At 43.6% G+C, this 21,189-nt stretch overlaps 1 protein-coding gene across 1 annotated transcript; it reads left to right on the forward strand.

The window, feature by feature from the left end:
- Nucleotides 1-13,260: 13,260 nt before the first annotated feature.
- On the forward strand, nt 13,261-17,508 carry LOC137375236 (G-protein coupled receptor 35-like). The gene is made up of 2 exons (XM_068042086.1): nt 13,261-13,659; nt 13,950-17,508. The coding sequence occupies exon 2, from the start codon at nt 13,952-13,954 to the stop codon at nt 14,951-14,953; it is 1,002 nt and encodes a 333-aa protein (XP_067898187.1). The 5' UTR covers nt 13,261-13,659; nt 13,950-13,951; the 3' UTR covers nt 14,954-17,508.
- The last annotated feature ends 3,681 nt before the right edge of the window (nt 17,509-21,189 follow it).

Here is a 21,189-nt window from a genome sequence, read left to right on the forward strand (position 1 = left end):
AGATTTATGCAAATGCTTTATTAAACATGCATCCTGCATGGAAATAAGGACTTATACATTAAAGTTAGGATTTCCTGACCTTCAGGCAGAACCCTGCCTGGCATTAATTATCCTTCCTGACAATAAGCATTAAAGGTAAGCTGTAAACAGGACAGAGCTCTTAAAGGGATAGAGGCACTTTTTGACAAGTCAATTTAAAATTAATGATGCTGTTTGCTTATAAAGTGCCCTGATGTCAGTAATTATTCATTGAGGTGGTACAAGATGAAAGAAAGCATGAAGATTAGTTGATGCCAAAGCTGAATTTTCCCCTACCACCAATAATATCATCATGGTACTGACAAGTCCCACCACACCTAATAGGCAATTACCAAGTGCAAGTGCCTTTGCAGATTCTGGATCAGCACACAAGCAGTTCCAGATGTGTATCATCTACTATAAGGACACCTGCAGATAATCTTCACAATAAGGACAATAGTGGCAGTCAACATCACTACTACCCTCATGACATGACAGCTACTGTACTAGCTCAACTCTGGTGGGCAACCCAAGAACTACGTGTTTTTCATATGGTAAATAAACATGTATTGCAATGTCATCCATTCCAGCCCAACTCCAGGACTTCGGTACTGTACTGAAGGAGTGCTGCATTGTCAAATGTGCCATCTTTCAGATGTTAAACTGAGGCCCTATTTGCCCATTGAGCCAGGAATGAAAGATCCACCAACGTCTTTTCAAAGAAGAGTAGTTTTCTCAATGTCTTCACCAATTAATTCCTCAAGCAACATAGTCAAGAAGGCATACGGCATGCTTGCCTTCATCGGTCGGGGCATAGAGTATAAAAATTGGCAAGTCATGCTGCAGCTGTACAGAACTTTAGTTAGGCCACACTTAGAATATTGCATGCAATTCTGGTCGCCACACTACCAGGAGGACGTGGAGGCTTTGGAGAGGGTACAGAAGAGGTTTATCAGGATGTTGCCTGGTCTGGAGGGCATTAGCTATGAGGAGAGGTTGGATAAACTCGGATTGTTTTCACTAGAACGACGGAGGTGGAGGGGTGACATGATAGAGGTTTACAAAGTTATGAGAGGCATGAACAGAGTGGATAGTCAGAAGCTTTTTCCCAGGGTGGAAGAGTCAGTTACTAGGGGACATAGGTTTAAGGTGCGAGGGGCAAAGTTTGGAGGGGAAGTGCGAGGCTAGTTTTTTTTACACAGAGGGCAGTGAGTGCCTGGAACATGCTGCCGGGGGAAGTGGTGGAAGCAGATACGATAGCGACGTTTAAGAGGCATCTTGACAAATACATGAATAGGATGGGAATAGAGGGATAGGGTCCCCGGAAGTGCAGAAGGTTTTAGTTTAGGCAGGCATCAAGATCAGCGCAGGCTTGGAGGGCCGAATGGCCTGTTCCTGTGCTGTACTGTTCTTTGTTCTTTGTATACCACCGAAGGAGATTAGCTAGTCATTCACCTCACTTCTGCTTGTGAGATGTTGCTGTGTGCACAAGTTGACTGCTATTTTTGCCTGCAAAGCTGTGACTAATTTTCAAAAGTAATTTGTTAGTTTTGAAGTGCTTTTGGATGTACCAATGATGTGAAAGCTGCTTAATCTTAATGCCACATTTGGCGTGAAAATTTATAGGGAAATCAGAATTTGCCATACTTTACTCAAATTTCCTGAAAACACAGGCACAAACAAGGCAAATTAGGAGAAGATGAGCTTGGCTGGTGAATAAGAAACTGTTTCCATCTAACCCAATAGCATAGGACCAATAGCTTGTACTTGAGAACTGTAACCCACACCCCATATGAACTCTGCTGACAAGCTCTTCATGGTCAATTATCCCTAGGTGCTATCTGAATGCATGTGGTTTGTCATGAAAGAAAGGGCAACTCGGGTGTTAGGTATATCTAATGAAGGGGATGGTTTCTATTGCAAGCAGTGTTTAGAGCAGATTTCTTTTGTTGTTAACAGCATGATGACAGTTAGTAGTGAAGGAGCTGGGATATATTGAAATTGCCCCAATCCTATTATACATGTGCAGTGACACCTTTATAGAAGACATGGGTGCATCATGTAGGAAGAGCAACAATTGGTTAAGCAGTTAATAAGCAAACAATGCTGGTGATACTGAGCAAACTGGCCCACTGAGAAACATCACCAACAACAGGGACAATACATACAGCCCATCTTGTAGTTGGTAAAGCTGCAAGGTGAAATGCAGCACATTTTAGTTGGTGGGGTGGAGAGAGATAATTTATTGCCTATAAATCAGGAAGGGGGAAGGGGAAGAGAAGAGACATCCTGCAAATCAGAAAGGGAAAAAGAGGGGAACCTTGTTGTACAGGTCTGACATCTCCGTTGGGACTATGTGGGACAGTAAATCTGAGGGTTAGCGATCCAATGCTTTAAAACTGGTGTTATCTGACTCACTGTGAGCAACTACAGGAGATGTGCTGGTCAACAACTAATGTGCATTGAATGTTAATATAAGAACCATAGAACCATATACTAACTGCAGCAGTTACCAAGGTGCAGAGGAGCCCAGAGACACCAGTGAGTCTATAGGATTTGGATACCATACTTGCAGATGTCTGAGCGCCAGTGCCAGAGACAACTGCAGATGTCTAGAGAGGCCGTCACACACCACTGCACACTGCTGAATGATGATTTGCAGCCAATGAGCTTTGGTGGCTATCCTATGTCTGTGGCCCTTAAAACGTCTATACCTCTGGATCATTCCAGGGATCCAATGGCGCCCTGTGTGGGGTCTCTCAATCTGCAGTGCAACGCTGCATCAAGGAGGTGACCGATGCTCTGTTCAGGAGGCCGACGACCCTAGATCTGCCACAGGACTGTTCCTGAGAGTCAGTCTGAGAGGGCCATTGGATTTGGGGCCATTGCGGGATTCCCACAGGTGCAAGGTGTCATCGACTGCACACATGTGGCCATCAAAGCTCCCACGGACCAACCAGCCACCTTCATAAATAGAAAGGGGTTCCATTCCATCAATGTCCAACTAGTGCGACCACAGAAAGCATGCCCTACAAGTTTGTGCCCGCTTCCTGGGCAGCTGCCATGACTCATATGTGCTGTGTCAGTCCCAGGTGCCACTGCTTTTCACTCCCCCCACTCACCTTCAGGGGTGGATTCTTGGGGATAAGGGCTACCCCATGATGACATGGGCTTCTGATGCCAGTAAGAAATCCCATCACTGATGCTGAAGAGTGTTACAATGCCTGCCACAGCTCCACCTGAGCGACCATCGAGCAGACCATCAGTGTGCTGAAGATGCAGCTCCATTGACTCGATAGATCTCGTGGAGCCCTACAGTATGCACCAGGCAGGGTTGGGTGTATCGTCGTGGTCTGCTGCATTCTGCACAACATCACAGTACAGAGAGTGGAGGCCCTGCAAGATGAAGAAGTATGGGAGCAGGACACATCCTCCGACAATGAGGACACAGAGGACACTCAAGAACAAGCACGCATGGGAAATCAGAGAGCAGTGATGGAGGCCTGACATGGCGAGCAGCGAGCAAGGGAGGCAAGGCATAGACTGATAATTGGGCACTTCCCGAATCCCTGAACTTCAATAAGTATGTTTGAAAACATAACTCACCATCATGCATGTCATCTGAAGTCCACTGCCTCTGTAACATCCATCTCTCCAGCATGACTGGCAGCAACAAACTGAGCCATTGCCCATGTGACATCATTTGTGCAGTTACATCTCATGCATATTGGCATGGTAATGATGTCAGTGGTCACATTGATATGCCTCTAAGGCTTATGATGTAATTGAAAGACACATAATCACTCCATGGTAAAAAGAGGTTTTCAGACAATAAAAGCTGATGATTGGCAGGAAACCAAATTTAATTAAAGTACACATGACATATCTGTCTCACCTGTGAATACCCATAGGTGTCAAGATGTCTTTTTAATATGTTTGTGGGTGCTCCTTCGCGGTGTTACCTCTGCGCTGGCAGCTGGACTGAAGGCAGACTGCTGATCAGGCTGTCCCTTGGCCTAGGATGACTTTGACGGTTGTCCTCTGGGTGCCTGAGGCTTGGAGGGTCCCAGCTGCCTGAAGGCCTCCTGCACCAGTGCCCTGGCCTCGCAGCTGATGGAGCTGGACTCACTGGCGGAGGGGTTGAGGAGCTGGTGTCCACACTTAAATTGCCCTGAGGGGAAACCCCAGGTGTGGAGCACAGCCTCTCCTGCTCCCTCTCAAGGCTCATTGGAACCTCCCTGCTCTGCAGAGAAGGAATAGGAGTGGGAACAGTCTCCATGCTCCTGGTCTTTCTTTTGCCCTGTCACTATTGATTTGAACTCATGGCCAAGGTGATGGTTTGCAGGTCATGGTGCATCTGTGGAATGTGACTCTCCATGAGGGTCGCCAACTTCTCCATGGATGAAACCATGCGCTCACATGTCTGGGACATGGCACCAGTCATGGCATGGATGGACTCCTCCATCATCTGCTCAAGGTTGCACATGGCCTCTGGCATCTCTGCCAGATATTGCCTTACCTCTCTCTGCAACTCCAGCATGCCCTGTGCTGTCGATACCAGAGGCTCATCATCAGCCTGAAGCCCAGCATGGGCCTGATCACCCACAGTCCTCCAACTGTCAGAGGCCTCGGCTGTCTCAGCCTCAGCCAGCTACTCGGGCACGTATGTAGTGCTCTCATCAGCTTGTGACCCTGAATCTAATTCCATTGGATACCTACTGAGGTGAGAATATCTGTGCTGATGGAAGGTGCAGGAGGGTCATGGGACAGTGCATCCTCTAAGTGTAACGCTTCCTCAGGAGGTTGTCATAGTTCCCTGGGTGTCCACAAGCATTTGCAAGCACCGCCCTGCAAGATACAATGTGAAGAACAGACATTTAGGTGTTATGGTACATGTTGCAATGATGACAACATAGCGTTTGTATATGAAATGTTACTTCGATTCATTCTGTGTTTGGCAATAATCGCTCTCGTCAACTGGGACCCGAGCTCGATGTACGATATGGCACGTGCTCCTTGGCTCCCAGCTAACTCCAGCACCTCTTCTTTGGCCTACAACAGAGGCCTCCGGTCGGGCACCTTGTACTGGATGCCTCCCTACTGTTGTATGCCCTCTTCTCCTGAAAGATCAAGGATGCAGTCACTGTTAGGTTCCAAACATCTCTACAATGCTGACATGGGCCCCTCTGCTGCACCTGGGGGATGTCGCTGCTCTCATAATGATTCTAACTGTCATGGGTCTAACGTGGGCTACAATAGAAAGGAGGGGGACTGGTCTCCCTTTGCAGTCCGTAATCTGGTATCATTACACTATCATGCAGACCCCCACCTGCCAAGAATGAGGCATATTAAATTTGTCATATGAACATCGTTATAAAACTGTTGCTGGAGTGAAGAAATTACTTGTTTGAAGATCACCAGACACTGGGCTGGAAGGACATTTGCATAGTAGGAGAAGCTGCTTGTGGAGATAAAGGACTATTCCCTGCTCCAATTGGATTTTGATCACCAGACATTGAAGGTATAAGGAATCACATTCCAGGCCCTGCTAAGATGATACAATCCACAGAGCCAGGACTGGTTAAACCAGCTGGTCACATGACTAACTGCCTGGTCCAGGTTTTTGAACTAGCCACAGGACTATTTGAATTCAGAAGGAAGTGTGCAACTGAAGCTGAAACAAGCAAGTCTCTCGCCTGGCTGTCTTTCTCTCTCTCACTTTCTCCCAAGCCACTGGACCTACAGAAAACACGTAAACCTAAAGAGAGAAAAAACTCCTACATCAGAACAAGTTGAATCGTGAACTGGGCCCCAATGAATTGCAAGACTTACCAGCAACCAAAGACTCCACATTGAACTTAAAGGGCTGTAACTAACAGATATTGCCTCAATCTTTCCCCCTTTATTCCTTCTCCTTTTTCTGTCTCTATCTGCATGTGTGTTTATCGCGTATGCATGCTAGCGTGGTCGTGTCGCATATTCATAGTTGTTAACCAGATTAGAGTTTAAGATTAATAAACTTCTACCTTTCTTGTTTAAATCTAAGGAAACTTGTTTGATTTCTTTGCCTTACAATTGGAGCAGTGAACAAGGGTTCACTAAGGGGAAGCTAAAAACACGGTGTTTTAAAATAAAACCCTGTTATGGTTAAACCAGGTGAAGGCTGAGAGGGAACCTCTAGACCCCTTCTCACCTTGTCATAACAATGCTATATACTTCCTATCATTACAACGGCTGTGTCAATTGTGTGCCTTAACGCCTGTGGGCAAGGTTCGCAGCTAGTTATGTGGAACCGCACAGCTTACCTTGGCTGAGCATAGGAGGTCATTGACCTTCTTCCTGCACTGGACCCAGTTATAAAGGGTGACCCCACAGCTGCTGACCTCCTCTGCGATCTCCATCCAAGCTTGCTTGGTCAGACGGGAGAAACTTTTCTTGCCATTGCTGGGGAGGACCAGCCCCCTTTGCCTTGCAGCCTGGAGGAGGATCAGCAGGGAGGCATCACTGAAGCATGGGGCCATCCTTGCTCTGACCTCTGACATTGTCAACACTATGCCCAGGCATTCTGCTTTCTGAGGTTGCAATTGATGCTAATTTACAGACGTTTTCGATTTACAGCCGTTGATGGTGCCGCCAATGCCAGCCTCACCACGTGATTGGGTGGGATGGCTGCTGTCATTATGGCAAGTGACCGCCAGCTGCGTAATCGTGGCGGCGTGGCCACGAGAATCATGTGGGGGATGGCCGATATTTTGCTCAACCGCCGCTGCTCCCAGTGGCACGACTACAAAATCCAGCCCCAGGTAACTAAGTCAACCGAGACCTAAAGCATATGCAAGTAACTCTACCCAGTCCTAACTCGCAACATGTTCTGTTCACCATAACCCCTGTGCTCGCTAACGTACATTGGCAACCAGTTAATCAATGTATTTATTTTAAAAGTCACGTCCTTCTTTTCAAATCCCTCTGTATCCTCGCCATCCGTATCTTTGTAATTTCCTCTAGCCCCACAACCCTCCGAGATACCTCTGCTCCTCCAAATCTGTCCTCTTGCACATTCCAGGTTTTGGGAGACAGTGGCATAGTGGTAATGTCACCGAGCTAGTAATCATGAGACCCAGGCTATTGCCCTGGAGACACGGGTTAAAATCCCACCACGGCAGCTGGTGGAATTTAAATTCAATTAATTAAATCTGGAATTGAAAGCTAGTCTCAGTAATGGTGCCATGAAACTCTCATCGATTGTCGTAAAAACTCATCTACTTCACTAATGTCCTTTAGGGAAGGAAATCTGCCATCCTTACCAAGTTTGGTCTACATGTGACTCCAGAACCACAACGATGCGGTTGATTCCTAACTGCCTCCTGAAATGGCCTAGCAAACCATTCAGTTGTCAAGGGCAATTAGGGATGGGCAACAAATGCTGGTCTTGCCAGTGATGCCCACATCCCATGAAAGAATTTTTAAAATTGCTTCACCATGGACAGCCATGCTTCCAGTTGCCAAGGTCCTAAGCTCTGGAATTCCCTCCCTAAGACTCCCCACCTCTCTTTTCTCCTTTAAGATGCTTCTTAAAACCCAGCTCTTTGACTAGCCTTTTGGGCATCTGTCCTGCTATCTCTTTATATGGCTTATTGAATTTTGTTTGATCATGCTCCTGTGAAACATCTTGGGCATTTTAGTACCTTCAAGGCGTTAGGCAAATACAAGTTTTTTTTTCTCTTGAAGACTGGCTTTATTGGGATATCAATTAGAGAATGGCAGATCATACTTAGTAAAGATTATAAATGTGTTCAATGATTTTTGTTACTCATTCTATTTCCTCGAGGCCTGGTGATTTACCAACTTAATTCACCCGTTTAATATAAACATGTTACAAATCAGCTATTGTAACATAGCCGGTGCCACAAGGTTAAGTAGATTAACCCAGTTCCGAAGAAGGGTCACTGACCCGAACACTGACCCGAAACGTTAACTCTGCTTCTCTTTCCACAGATGCTGCCAGACCTGCTGAGTGGTTCCAGCATTTCTTGTTTTTATTTCAGATTTCCAGCATCCGCAGTATTTTGCTTTTATATTAAAGTAGATTACAGTGGGTAGAACTAGCCATGTTACTTTAACAGTGTTCTGTGTCCTCAGGAGAAAATGTAACTAATTCTTAATTCGGGATCAACGTGCTAAGGGCTGATTTCAGTGAATGCTGATACTGCTGCACACACAGGAGGTCGATGGTATTAGTTTCCATTCTTTGATGCAGATACAGCGGAAGTTGCTCGTCTGCCGCAATAGTGACATACTAACCAACACAGAGAAATGTTTCCGATTATGATGGCAAGAAAGTATTTGTAAAAATGCTAAACCTAAAACTACAAGGTTTTCAAATAAAAAGTTGTTCATTTTGGGGGAGGTGGCGGCAACCGATTGCAAGTGGAGGTGAAGGGAACAAAAACGGAAACTTAAATTCCATCAGCGAGTAACCCAGGTGACTAGAAGCAGAAACACACCAAAAATACCTAGGGTACAAATGGACATGCGCCTTACTACTTAGGTTACACCACCAACTTGGGTTTTCATTCTTTCATGGAACACAACATTCCAAGGCATTTTATAGTATTGGATTTAAGCCCAGTAGGAGACGGAGGAAGGAATTGTAGGAAACGCCGTTGTAATGTAGGCTATAAGGAGACTCTTGAAGGAGGAAAATATAACAACAGGAAAGAGGCTTAGGGAGAAAGTTGTGAGGCAAGATGGTCAAGGGATGTGCCTATCAGTGGTACCGTAGAAGTGGGGAGAAGGAGAAGGAGCATTTGGCTAAAGTTAGAAACAGGAGAGTAAAGGCAGGGTCTTGGGGCTGGAAGACATTGCAGATGTAGGAAAGGCTCTGGAGGACTGAAGACCACGATGCACATTTTATAATTGAGGCACTAACAAACAGAAGCAAATGAAGACTGGTAAAGGTCAGGGTGATAGATATGTTGGATTTTTGCAGGGTAGAAATAGATTGGTGGAGTTCTGTATTGGAATATATTGGGAGGAACTTGTAAAGAAAGACAGACAACAAGATGGCCAGATCACTTTAATGACATTATCAGGCACTGGGCATGCTCATAATATAGGAATACATTATACTGCATCCCCCTTTTAAAAAAAAATGTTTTTTGTATCAACTATTTACAGGTACACTACACCACCTCAAAAACAAATAAATCTTTGAGAATATGTACACTGGGAAAAATAACAACTGACTCTTTCTTCAAACAATGTCTATAAATCAAGAATAAAAACTGGTTTACAAAATCATCCTCAACTTCTCATGTTTTGGTGTAGAGTCAGATTTTGGACTGTTTGGTTTCAGTTCAGGACTTCAGAAGATCTTATTTCTTTTTCTGAAATAGCAAAGTCTGAACTGGTTCACATTTTGGCAAAATCTTGCTATCAAGTAGGTGATGTTCAAATTCTGGATAGTCCCTCACTGGAATCAAGTGATCTACGTAGCCTCTGAAATGTGCAAGTTGCCCACAACCATGGTTGTAAAGGTGTATTTGGCGACCTATTCCTGCAGTTTTGACAGATGGTACATTTGTTAACCAATGATTCTGAATCACCATCTAGACCAGGCCAATAAACAAAGCTTCTGGCAATGGATTTCATGAAGTTCTGCCAAAATCTTGTCTCTTAAAGAACTATGTACTACCACTCGGTGACCCCACTTAATTCATCCGTGTTCCCATGATAACTCATTGAGTTGATTGTGGAATGGTTTCAGTTCCTCATCTGTACACCAGTCAAACTCTGTCCAACCATTCAAAGTCTGTTCGTAGACTCTTTTTAAAACTAGGTCTTTTTGAGTTTCAGCTGCAATTGATTAATGATTAAAAAGTTCTCATTCACAACTCCTATTGTGAAGATTGCGCCTTCACAGCCTACTTTTGAGTCTTCATGCGACAAACACAATAGTGTGTCAACTATAGCATTCTCCTTTGAACTTCCTTTGAACTACTATATTCAATGTTGCAGTTGTACTGTGAGAGAAGTCCAGCCCATCACTGCATCCTTGATGCTGCCATTGTTGGTACTGCAGACTTTGGACCCAGAATAGTTACTCGGGGTTTATGATCTGTAACTAATGCAAATTTTCAGCCCAACAAAAACTGGAGAATCTTTTTGATTCTGAAGATGATTCCAAGAAGATGATTTTCTATCTGTGGTAAGTACATTCACTCTTGGTCAGGGTATGCAACGTGAATGCTATAGGTTTCTCTTGACCATCATCGATGACATGACTACTCACTGCTCCAACTCAATAGTTTGAAGGCAGAAATTGCAAGTAGTATTGAGACATGCCTTGAAAAGATCTAAGCTCATCTTTTGGCTTTGGGGCATTGACTATTGCCTCTATCTTCTCTTTCACTGGTTGCAGTCCCTTTTCATTGATTTTCGAGCCAAGGTACACTACTTCAGATTGCACGAAAGCACACTTGTTTTTTTAAAGAATCATTGAGCCTTTTTAATACTTCACTCAACACTTGAAGATTCTCTTCCTCTGTTGCGATCGCGATCAACGCATCATCCTGATTATGAAAGCAATGCTGCACTCCTTGCAAAATCTAATCCATTGTAACGTGAAAGATATTTGCAGAAATGTCACACCATAGGGCAGCTTCATGTAGGAGTATAACCCCATGTGTTTGTTTATCGTGAGGTACTGCTGGCTCTCTCAATCCACATTGAGTTGTTCATACACGTGAGACAAATCCAACTTTGTGAATAGTTTGGATCCCACTAACTCTGTATATAAATCTTGAGAGGTCAGTAGCGGATAATGCTCATCATCCACTGGCTGGTTGATTGTGATGTTGTACTCCCCGCGTTGTCTTACAGTTTTCTTTGACTTAGGCACTGCCCAATCACTGTGGTCAGATTTCTTTAGCAAACTATTTCTCTCCAGCTTCTTTAGTTTATCTTCAATCTGACTTTTGAGAGCCTAAGGAACCAGCCTAGTCTTGCACTATACTAGTTTTGCATCAAGGCTAATTCAGATGTGCGTTTCACACCGATTATACTCTCAGAGCTATCCTCAAAAATGTACCGTGGCTACAAGAGCAGGTCAGAGGCTTGGAATCCTGAGGCGGGTAACTCACCTCCTGACTCCCCAAAGCCTGCCCACCATCTACAAGGCACAAGTCAGGAGTGTGATGGAATACTCTCCACTTGCCTGGATGGGTGCAGCTCCAACAACACTCAAGAAGCTCAACACCATCCAGGACAAAGCAGCCCGTTTGATTGGCACCCCATCTACAAACATTCACTCCCTCCACCACCAACGCACAGTGGCAGCAGTGTGTACCATCTACAAGATGCACTGCAGCAATGCACCAAGGCTCCTTCGACAGCACCTTTCAAACCCGCGACCTCTACCAACTAGAAGGACAAGGGCAGCACATAAATGGGAACACCACCACCTGCAAGTCCCCGTCCAAGTCACACACCATCCTGAATTGGAACTATATCTACGTTCCTTCACTGTTGCTGGGTCAAAATCCTGGAACTCCCTTCCTAACAGCACTGTGGGTGTACCTACCCCACATGGACTGCAGCAGTTCAAGAAGGCAGCTCACCACCACCTTCTCAAGGGCAATTAGGGGTGGGCAATAAATGCTGGCCTGGCCAGCAACGCCCACATCCCATGAATGAATAAAAAAAAAAATAGGAATACATTACATCTGTAAATCAGAATTTATTTAGAGTGGAGCTTGACAGGCCAATAATGGGCAATAATTTGCAGAAATTGACTTGATGCACAAGTAATTCTTGCTTTGCAGGACCAAGTGATTGCTGAGTATTATCACTACACTGTTAAAGTGATTCAAGATATTATTGCTTGTTGAGGTATTAGTTCCCTATTCTCCAGAGTTTCCATAATTCTTATTTTCAATCAGCACTGCAGTAGTACCTGAAATCTGCCTAGTTTCAGTACAAAACAGTTGTTGCAGTAAAATGTTGTTGACTACTTTAATTTGCAAAATATTGAGAATGAGAATTGGGTTTAGGGCAGCTTTTGACCTGCAGTTGGTGGAGGAGGGTGAAGAAAAGGAAAAGGCAGCCATGCTATCAGGTAGTACACAAGATGCACAGTGATTTCCTGCTACTACAAAGTGCAGTGGATATGTCAACATGCAATTACTTTGGAGACGCAGTGAAAGGCAGGTGGCGATGGAGAGGCCTTCCACTTCTTGACAAGAAAAAAGAGCAAATTTTCACTATGTAATGTCAAGTATGTGATGATGTCATTAAACATGTGATCGGGCCATCTTGATGTCGAGTCTTTCTTTACAAGTTCTCCCAATATTTGAAGATGAAATGGGATTAAAGTGCAAAAATTTAATCATAACATTGCAACTTTGGTGTATTCTTTGCAGTATGCCACGAAAATACATTTGTGTTACACTGCTTGACATGAACATAGTGATAATTCTAGCAATCAGCTCTGTGGCAGCTTCCATTTTCAGCAAACCCCATTCCTTATCTGGTTTCTTCTCCAATGATATGTTTTTTTGGGTGGAGCACTGCTTAACTCTTTTGGTGGAGTGGGGGGTACTGCTGCCTGCTTTGGGTGAATCACTGTCCCACTGTTTTAGGTGGCTGACTGCCCATCTGTTTTGGGTGGGGTACTGCCCAACAGTTTTGGGTAGATCATTGCCCACCTGTTTTGGGTAAATCACTGCCCGACAATTTTGGGTGGGGTACTGTCCAACTGATTTGGGCGGAGTGCTGTCCGCCTGTTTTGGGCGGGGTATTACCTGCCTGTTTTCTGGCCTGCTTGAAAACTGGTTGTTGGTAGAAATGGTGTGGTTAGGGATACATCATAATTTGCAGCACACCATCGTCCCATTCACATTCAAATGGCGGTGAAAACCAATATCCTTGAGGGCAATTTGACTTTGACAACCATCCATTGTTCACACCTCCCTAGTTACATTTCCACTGATTTTTAACCATGTTCAAAACCTATTTTTAAAAACTGGTTTTCTACAAATTTTCCCAGGTTCTTTGGGGTCCAAAATTTTCATACTGATTTTCTGTTGGGATTTTGCACGAGAAAAAACTGTAGAAATATTTTAAAAATCAAAATTGACGATAAAAATGGTCATTAATCTGTAAATATTTTGAAATACAACTATTTGATTGTGAAATAATTCTCAATTATTTAACATATTTTAGCAAAGAGGAAGAGAAAGAAGTCAATACAATCAATTTCACAGAAAACCAACCTCCAATTCCACTGTTCAGAGTGAGAAGTTATTTTCCACATCCTCTCTACCTGTCAGTGCCCCGCTCTTTGACGTGTCCAGCGGTTGAAATCCTTGGCTCGTTCTTTGCAAATCTTCTACTGTTCACGGTATCCGCTTGGTACATGTTAGAATCGTACAGCGCAGGAGACCGTTCGGCCCATCTGTGCTAGCTCTTTGAAAGAGCCACAGTCTCCGTCCCGTGTTAAAAAAACACTTGGCCAATCAGGAGATATGAAGAGCGGCACCGTTGAGATGAGATGAAACTGCTCGTCAGGCACGGGTGTTCGCTTTTTCTCACAGGAAGTATTGACACATTTTATAAACCCTTGGCGGACAGATCCAACTTCAGGTAGGTGATGAGTAGTTCAAGGGCAATTGCTCATCGATAATGTATGGGATGGTGTGGACAGGGTAAAGAAGGAACTTTGCATTTATATAGCGTTTTTAGCGACCTCAGGACGTCCACTAAAGTGCTTCTGAAGTCCAGTCACTCTCGCAATGTGGGAAAACTCTCCTGATAGTGACTCGAAAATCACAGGGGAGGGATGTGGTGGTTGGGGGCGCGGGGGGTGGTCATTCGGTGATTTGAAACCCTCTCTTGACCTTGTCCTCATGCTGTTTTATTTCGGCTTCTTTCAGGGATGCATTGTGAAGTCAATGGCTCACGGACACAACCTGAATTTACACATCAGGTGGTGCTGCTTGTGTTCAGTTTACCAACGATTTGTATTGGGTTAGTATTGAACGGAGTGGCATTGTACATAATCTGCTGTAAAATAAAGAAGCGGACAAAATCGATCATCTACATGGCCAACCTCGTCTTCTCAGATATCTTTCTACTCTTCTCCTTACCTTTCAAAGTCTATGCTTACTATGTCCGCGAGGAGTGGCGCCAGACTCTGGGGAAAGTGTTCTGCCAGTTTCTGGAGTCCTTGTGCTTCGTGAACACGTACGCCAGTATCCTATTGATCACAATGATCTGTCTGGATCGGTACATGGCCATAAAGTACCCTTTCGTGGTCAGAGCCATTTCAACCCCGATGAAAACGACGCTCATCTGTGCAGGCATCTGGATTTGTGTATGCTCCGGAAGTATCTACATCTATTTCGCCAGTCATTCGGAATCCTGCTTTTACAATCTCTCGTCAAACGTTTTGAAAATGGAATTCATTGGTACCCTGGAAATACTGTTTTTGATATGTGCGTTTTTCATGATTTTCTGCTCCGTGCAGATCATCCACAGCCTGAAAGTTCCAGCCAGCGAGACACAGAGCAGATGGGCGGATAAATCCGCCAAGATCGTCCTTTCAAATTTGCTGACTTTCCTAGTCTGCTTCACGCCCTATCACACGGGGCTGCTGTTGTATTCCTTAGCGATCAATGATATCCTCTTACAAAGTTATTGCGACCATCTGCGTAGCGCTCTGCATTTCTGCCTGTACTTGGCCAATGTAAACTGTTGCCTGGACGCAATCTACTATTTCTACGGCATCAAAGAATTGTGCCAATCAAACTCGAGCAGCAGGCAGACCCCAAACTCAAGTATCCAAATGGGTAACTGCGAGACATTAGTAGATCCATCCACGGGTCCTCCGCTCAACTCTCAAGTCACTTTAAACTTTACCCCAATACTGCTGCCCTAGTTTTCTGCAACAATGATCTAGGAACATACGAATTAGGAGCAGGAGCAGGCCATTCAATAGGTTCATGGCTGAACTGATTACTCCACATTCCCACCTACCCCTGATAACCTTCCACCCCCTTGTCAAGAACCTATCTACCTCTGCCTTAAAAATATTCAAAGGCTCTGCTTCTACCACCTTTTGAGGAAGAGAATTCCAAAGGCTCATGACCCTCTGAGAGAAAAAATGTCTCCTCGTCACTGTCTTAAATCGGCGACCCTTATTTTTAAACAGTGACCCCTAGTTCTAGATTCTCCCACAAGGGGAAACATCCTTTCCACATCCACCCTGTCAAGATCCCTCAGGATCTTATATGTTTCAATCAAGTCACCTCTTACTCTTCTAAATTCCAGCGGATACAAGCCTAGCCTGTCCAATCGTTCCTCATAAGACAGCCCGACCATTCCAGGTATTAGTCTAGTAAACCTTCTCCGCACTGCCTCCAATGCATTTACATCCTTCCTTAAATATGGAGACCATTACTGTACACAGTACTCCAGATGTGGTCTCACCAATGCCCAGTATAGCTGAAGCATAACCTCCCTACTTTTGTATTCAATTCCCCTCGCGATAAACAATAACATTCTATTAGCTTTCCTAATTACGTGCTATAGGGGGAAAATTGTGGCCGATGCAGCTAAATAAATATACACATATATACAAGATGAAAGTGTAGTCACATATTGTTACAAAATGGAGTATTTACCTAAGGCATTGTGGGACAAGTTAGTTAGCTTGCAGCCTTGAGCATGGTACTGCTTAGCACAGGCAATTAGGCTGACCAAAGAGGGCCCCTCATATCAGTGCATAAGACAGCTGCTCTGTCTAATTCCAGACTGCACAAAGCAGCTAGGAAAGCAGGCCTGACAGAGGTAGAAAGATTCATTGTGAAGACTCAAGGATAGTTGATAAGGGGGCCTGGTAAACACCCTGAGATGGTCAGGAGCGTACCACAAGCAATGCCCACAATCACATGACACCTAACTAGTAATTTTATTGGTAATGAATGTAATGTATGTAATCAATAACCGTTATGTTTGGATTGTGTCCAGCTGGCATGGGCTGAGTAACTGTGTATCTGTTGTGGATTTTCCTTTGTTCAGTGGAGAAGTGCATGGTAAGCCCAATGTCTTACTCTCCACCAGTGTAAAATAAACCTTTTGATGATTGGAACAGACCTGAACATTGAATGGTTCATTTTAGTCAATTCCACTCTAACAATTGGCATATCGTCAGGATCAGGTGTAAGTCAGCTCTTCTGTAACCCCGTGCCTGAACATGAATTAAGAGGACTTAGTCCCACATGACAGCCAGGATCAGGTGGGTGAAGGGAACTAAGGGGCCAATGGGGGAGTCGGCCAGAGTCTGATTCCGAACTTAGGACGAACAGGATATCGAAGAGCGCCCACCATCGACGGAGTACCTGGTGAGTATGTTTATTCATTCTCCCCGGGACCGGGTGGTGGTGTTCAGCGACTAGGATATCCAAATTACAGAGGGGTCTGACCAGTCACCAAATGGTGGTAGGCAACTTGTTAGAACGCGTTATCATGTATTGTATGAGTTACCATAAGTTTGTTGTAAAGTTGTGACAGGCTTGTGACCCGATAGTCGGCAGAGTTGACAGTTCACTACAAGTCGCACTGCGGTTAGTTTACTACAAGTCACGGACCTCTGAGAGTAGACTGACAGGTGGACCTCTGAGAGCGGACCGTTACAAGCTCACGACAAGTCATGGACCTCTGAGAGTAAATAGTTACTACAAGTCATGGACCTCTGAGAGTGACTGGTTCACTACAAGTTACACTGGGGTTAGCTACTACAAGTTACGGACCTCTGAGAGTAGACTGACAGACGGACCTCTGAGAGTGGACTGTTATTAGTTTATTACAAGTCACACTGGGGATAGTTACTACAAGTCGTGGACCTCTGAGAGTAGACTAACAGGCGGACCTCTGAGTAGACTAAAAAACGGTGCTGATCCTACCCAAGTATGGCCAATGAGAAAGCAGAGCTTGAGTGGGGATTGGAGGGGTCCCTTACATGCCATTTGGCAGCTAAGAACCAAAAACTTATCAATAAGATGATTAAATCTAATTGGAATCCCCACGACCCTGCCGCAAAACAAAGGAAGTGGTGACAAAAAGAAGAAAAGCATTCACTAAGTTTATGGCAGAGTGTCATAAGAGGCTATGCTTTAGAGTAAAAACAAGTTACTGTGTCTTTTGATTCGAATGTGTGAATGTTGGAAGCTTCCACGAATGAATTGAATGTCCCTGGGATGTACAGATTGTGTTCTGTAGAACTTGTGTTCTGTAGAACTGACTGTCGTTAACTCTTTGTTGTCTGGCTTTAATGTTGAAAGCATGAGTCTATTAAGTTGTTTGGAATTGAATGAGTGTGAAAAATGATTGTTGAGTGTGTTCATTTCAAGATTGTGCACCCAGGAATGGGATATAAACTTGAATTATATTTTAAGTTAAAGTTTTTTTTTAAAGTTGGTTTTGCAACTGTGAAAAGGCAATGAGCAATTTTCTAAGAGATAAGCTTCAGCCTTGAAGGTCTGAAGATGTCTAGCAGAAATACAATTTGAAGTTTAAAACACTGCTTTAATTGGAAACTGTGCTATTGCTTTATTTTGCAGTCTAAACTTGAAGACATGTTTTACTGACTGTTTTTAAGTAGCAAATGTCAAAAAATTGAATATTGTCTTCAGGGAGAGAAGGATAAGCAAAGGAGATATGGGAAAGATTAAAGTTTGTGTAAGAAGCTTGTGTTAAGTCTTTTGTTGTAAGAATATTAAATAACTTTTTCTTTAGTTTTTGGTTTTATTACAGTCATTTGAAATGGCGCCTGAAGGAAGAACAAGAAAAATGATGTAATTTACCTATCTTTTAAAAAAACACATGCTATTCTGTTCTGTGTGTATTATAAGTTAATAAGTCTGAATTAAATTTATACAGTTAAGGTTAACTAACCTGTTAAGTTGAGGAAAACTTTTAAATGTTTATTGATGTGAACTGGAATTTGGAATCATCTTGGTCATATAAAAAAAAGCCTTGGATTAGAAACCTCCTACAAAAGATGCTAAAAGTTTGTAAACAATTGGAGTTTAATCTGTCTTTCCTGATGGAGATGGTTTCCTTTGAAGTTGATAATGTTACTAAAGATTTTGTTGTTTTAAAGTCCTAAGGATACTCAAAAAAACATTTAAAATGGAGTTTAGTTCTTTTCGATAAGGAAAAAAGCAACGCAGCTGAGAATGCTTTGCTCCGCCCCCTTGGAGACAAGCAATGAAATTAACCTTGTTGCAGCTATCTTTATCAATGAGACAAAGTGCGTGAAAACGAGATACAAGAACGATAGTTGCAAGCACTTCTGTCTTTAATGCAAAAAAAAATGCAATATCACCAAGTCTGGACATAAGAAATTGGAATCAATAAACAAAATTAAATTAATATGAGTGGTTATTTAAAGCACTCAAAGGGAAATTTACTGCTATTTGAATTTGGAATAATCTGAGATGTCGAAAATCCAATTTAATTTAGCAAGTTATTTAAGGAATTAAAATGTCATCTAAGGAAAAAAAAGCAAGCAATATATAGTAATGCCTGGAATCAAATGGAAATGTTTGATTTCTATTTTAAGGAATTATGAATATTGATTGTAAAGGTTCTCCTGGTCTCAAAATAAAATAGAATTATAATTAATGGGAATTGACAATTAGATCTGGCTGATGCAAGAGCTAATAAAGGAATTCTGGGGATAGACAAATGGTGAAATTAGAATTCAAACAGCTAAATTAATATCATGTGAAATCTCCAAGAAGCCTAGAATTTTCTAGTAAAAGTCAGGAAAGTGTAGATAAGACTGGCAATTGATAGTTTTTCTTGGAGATATGACTTTTTAAGAGAGCTACATTTGAAAGTTTGGCCATATGTGGCATGACACTGGGATACCAGTGTAAGTGTGCAGATGTGATTTGCTGCATGCAGAGCAACTATCATCCAAAATGCATGGTGAAATGTACTGACGAACGGGTCTCAAACATGTTTACTGACTTGAGAAACAGCATGGCATGAAATGGTTAATGCAGCCAGTATGGTGAGACAACTCACATAGAGAAAATGATTTTATAATAATCCGGATAAATTAAACACTTTAGTAAAGACAGAAAGGGCAATGAGGTTGCCAGGGGATGTCGTAGCAGGTATGAGGAAATAGGACCTGCAAGACAAAGGGTTAAAAGATTTTTGAAGGAGTTGTGCAGACAACTGCATGAGCTGAGGCAGGAGGTTCCATAGAAACAGACATGAAAGAGGAACAGACAAAGGTGCCTGTTGTGGGAGACAAAGTAATGGTAAAGGGAAGGGCCGATGGAAACATAGGTCCCAACTGAAGGTATATAAAGACAACAGCAAATGATAGACCCCGAAATAAACACCACCTGGTACGCAAAGAGATACCGGGAATGGGAGAATACACTTGAGAATGGACTACCCGGGGTGCTGGGAATAATGGTAGTATTGATAGGCATTGGGATTATTATTAGATGGGCTGCTGGGCAAGGATTGTGGGGAACAAAGCCTGAGCACAACAGGACCATATAGATAATTTTGGAAGAGTAGAGATGATAAGAATATAAATTAACTCCTGGATTCCCCAGGACGTGTTCGGTCCCCACAGGTAGACATGTATCCCTCATCAGGGGGTACTCTCAACATGGACAAGTACTAACACCTGATGACCACCAGGGCAGTGTGTTTAAATTACAGATATAACCACTGGCAGAGAATGGGAAGGAACCGGACTAGAGTGGCTGTGGGACCTGATGCTAATATCTGGAGAGGAAGAACAAAGACCCGGTAATGGATGCACAACGGATTAATGAAAGGAGTATTAATATGGACTATATGAACTATGGGGCATTGTACAACATGTTGGACGGGAAGTGTATACTGGTGAATAAAGATCAAAACAGGGACCGAACCTACTTGAATGCATGGCTGACAGTGAATCCGGGCAAAGATGTAGTATGTGTACGATGCTCCACAGATGATTGTGCTAACTGCGTGACCAGACAGAAAGGGGGAGGGGTGACTGAGAGCTGTGACTTTAGAATTGTTTGTGCCCCTCCCATTGGGCAACAGATGATAAGGAAAGTTGAAGGGAACATGGATGTGTGTGGGTACATCGACCCCAGGGGAAGTGTTGTATGATAATGTAAAACACGAAATTGTGCCTGTGTTGATCAATGTCTCAGGTATCCGGATGCCGGAGTATTGTTCAGAACAGGCGAAGAATATGTACAGTATGTTAGCCACTGTAATATTGCAGCAAGCTGCTGATGCCACAGGGGCCACAAGGATAAGGGGGCATAACCCATTTCATAGATACAAGAGGAAAAGATATTAAATGATGAAGTAACAGGGATCAATACTGGGACTTCTTTAATCAATTCTTTAGATACACAAGGGGTAAACGAGAACGTGGAACGACTCTGGAAGGTTATAAGGGAGCTCATAATTCAAGCTGAGGGAGCCCAATCAAACAGATCTGGGGCAGAGAACAATGGAAATACAATTAGTTGGGATAGCGGTGCTGGAGGCCCATGCCAAGACCATTAATCACTTAGGACGCCGGACCCGGCAGGGACAATCGTGCCACGCTTATGGGCTGTGGATGGTGGAACAAATGAGACACAACCTCGATCAGCTCCAAAGGGGGGAGGTATCAGATTGGATCGACAGGGCAATACCTCCTTTCGATATTATCTGACAGAGACTTTGCAAGGTCAAGGTACCAGGGAAACGGAAAGTACTGCGTGTCCACCACCAGAACATCATACCGCTGCGGAGGTTTACACTGTCCCATACCATACCCAGACTTCTGTTTTACCCCTCAACGACCAGTCACTATAGGACGAGCCCGGATAGTTTATATCCAACAGCGGGGGCTGGAAACCATTAATGCAACTGATCAGCTCCACGATCACCGCCAGGATTATAAAGAGTCAGAGCAAGCCCCAATCCCACACCTAGATGAGGAATTGAGGCGATTACGGGACAAAGTAGGTCACTCAGTGAAGCTTTACCATCAGTTAAATAGAAAGTTAAAGGTTCTCAAGGAAAATACTGAACAGGAACTTCAAAGTACAAGCTGGCAGGGAAGAGTTTGGTATTGGGGGATGAACGTCA

Source organism: Heterodontus francisci, chromosome 11, assembly GCF_036365525.1.
Source record: "Heterodontus francisci isolate sHetFra1 chromosome 11, sHetFra1.hap1, whole genome shotgun sequence".
Lineage (NCBI taxonomy): Eukaryota > Metazoa > Chordata > Chondrichthyes > Heterodontiformes > Heterodontidae > Heterodontus > Heterodontus francisci.

Bases quoted from the DNA above. Each gene is read 5' to 3' on its own strand.
- LOC137375236 (XM_068042086.1), top strand. From the start codon at position 13,952: ATGCATTGTGAAGTCAATGGCTCACGGACACAACCTGAATTTACACAT.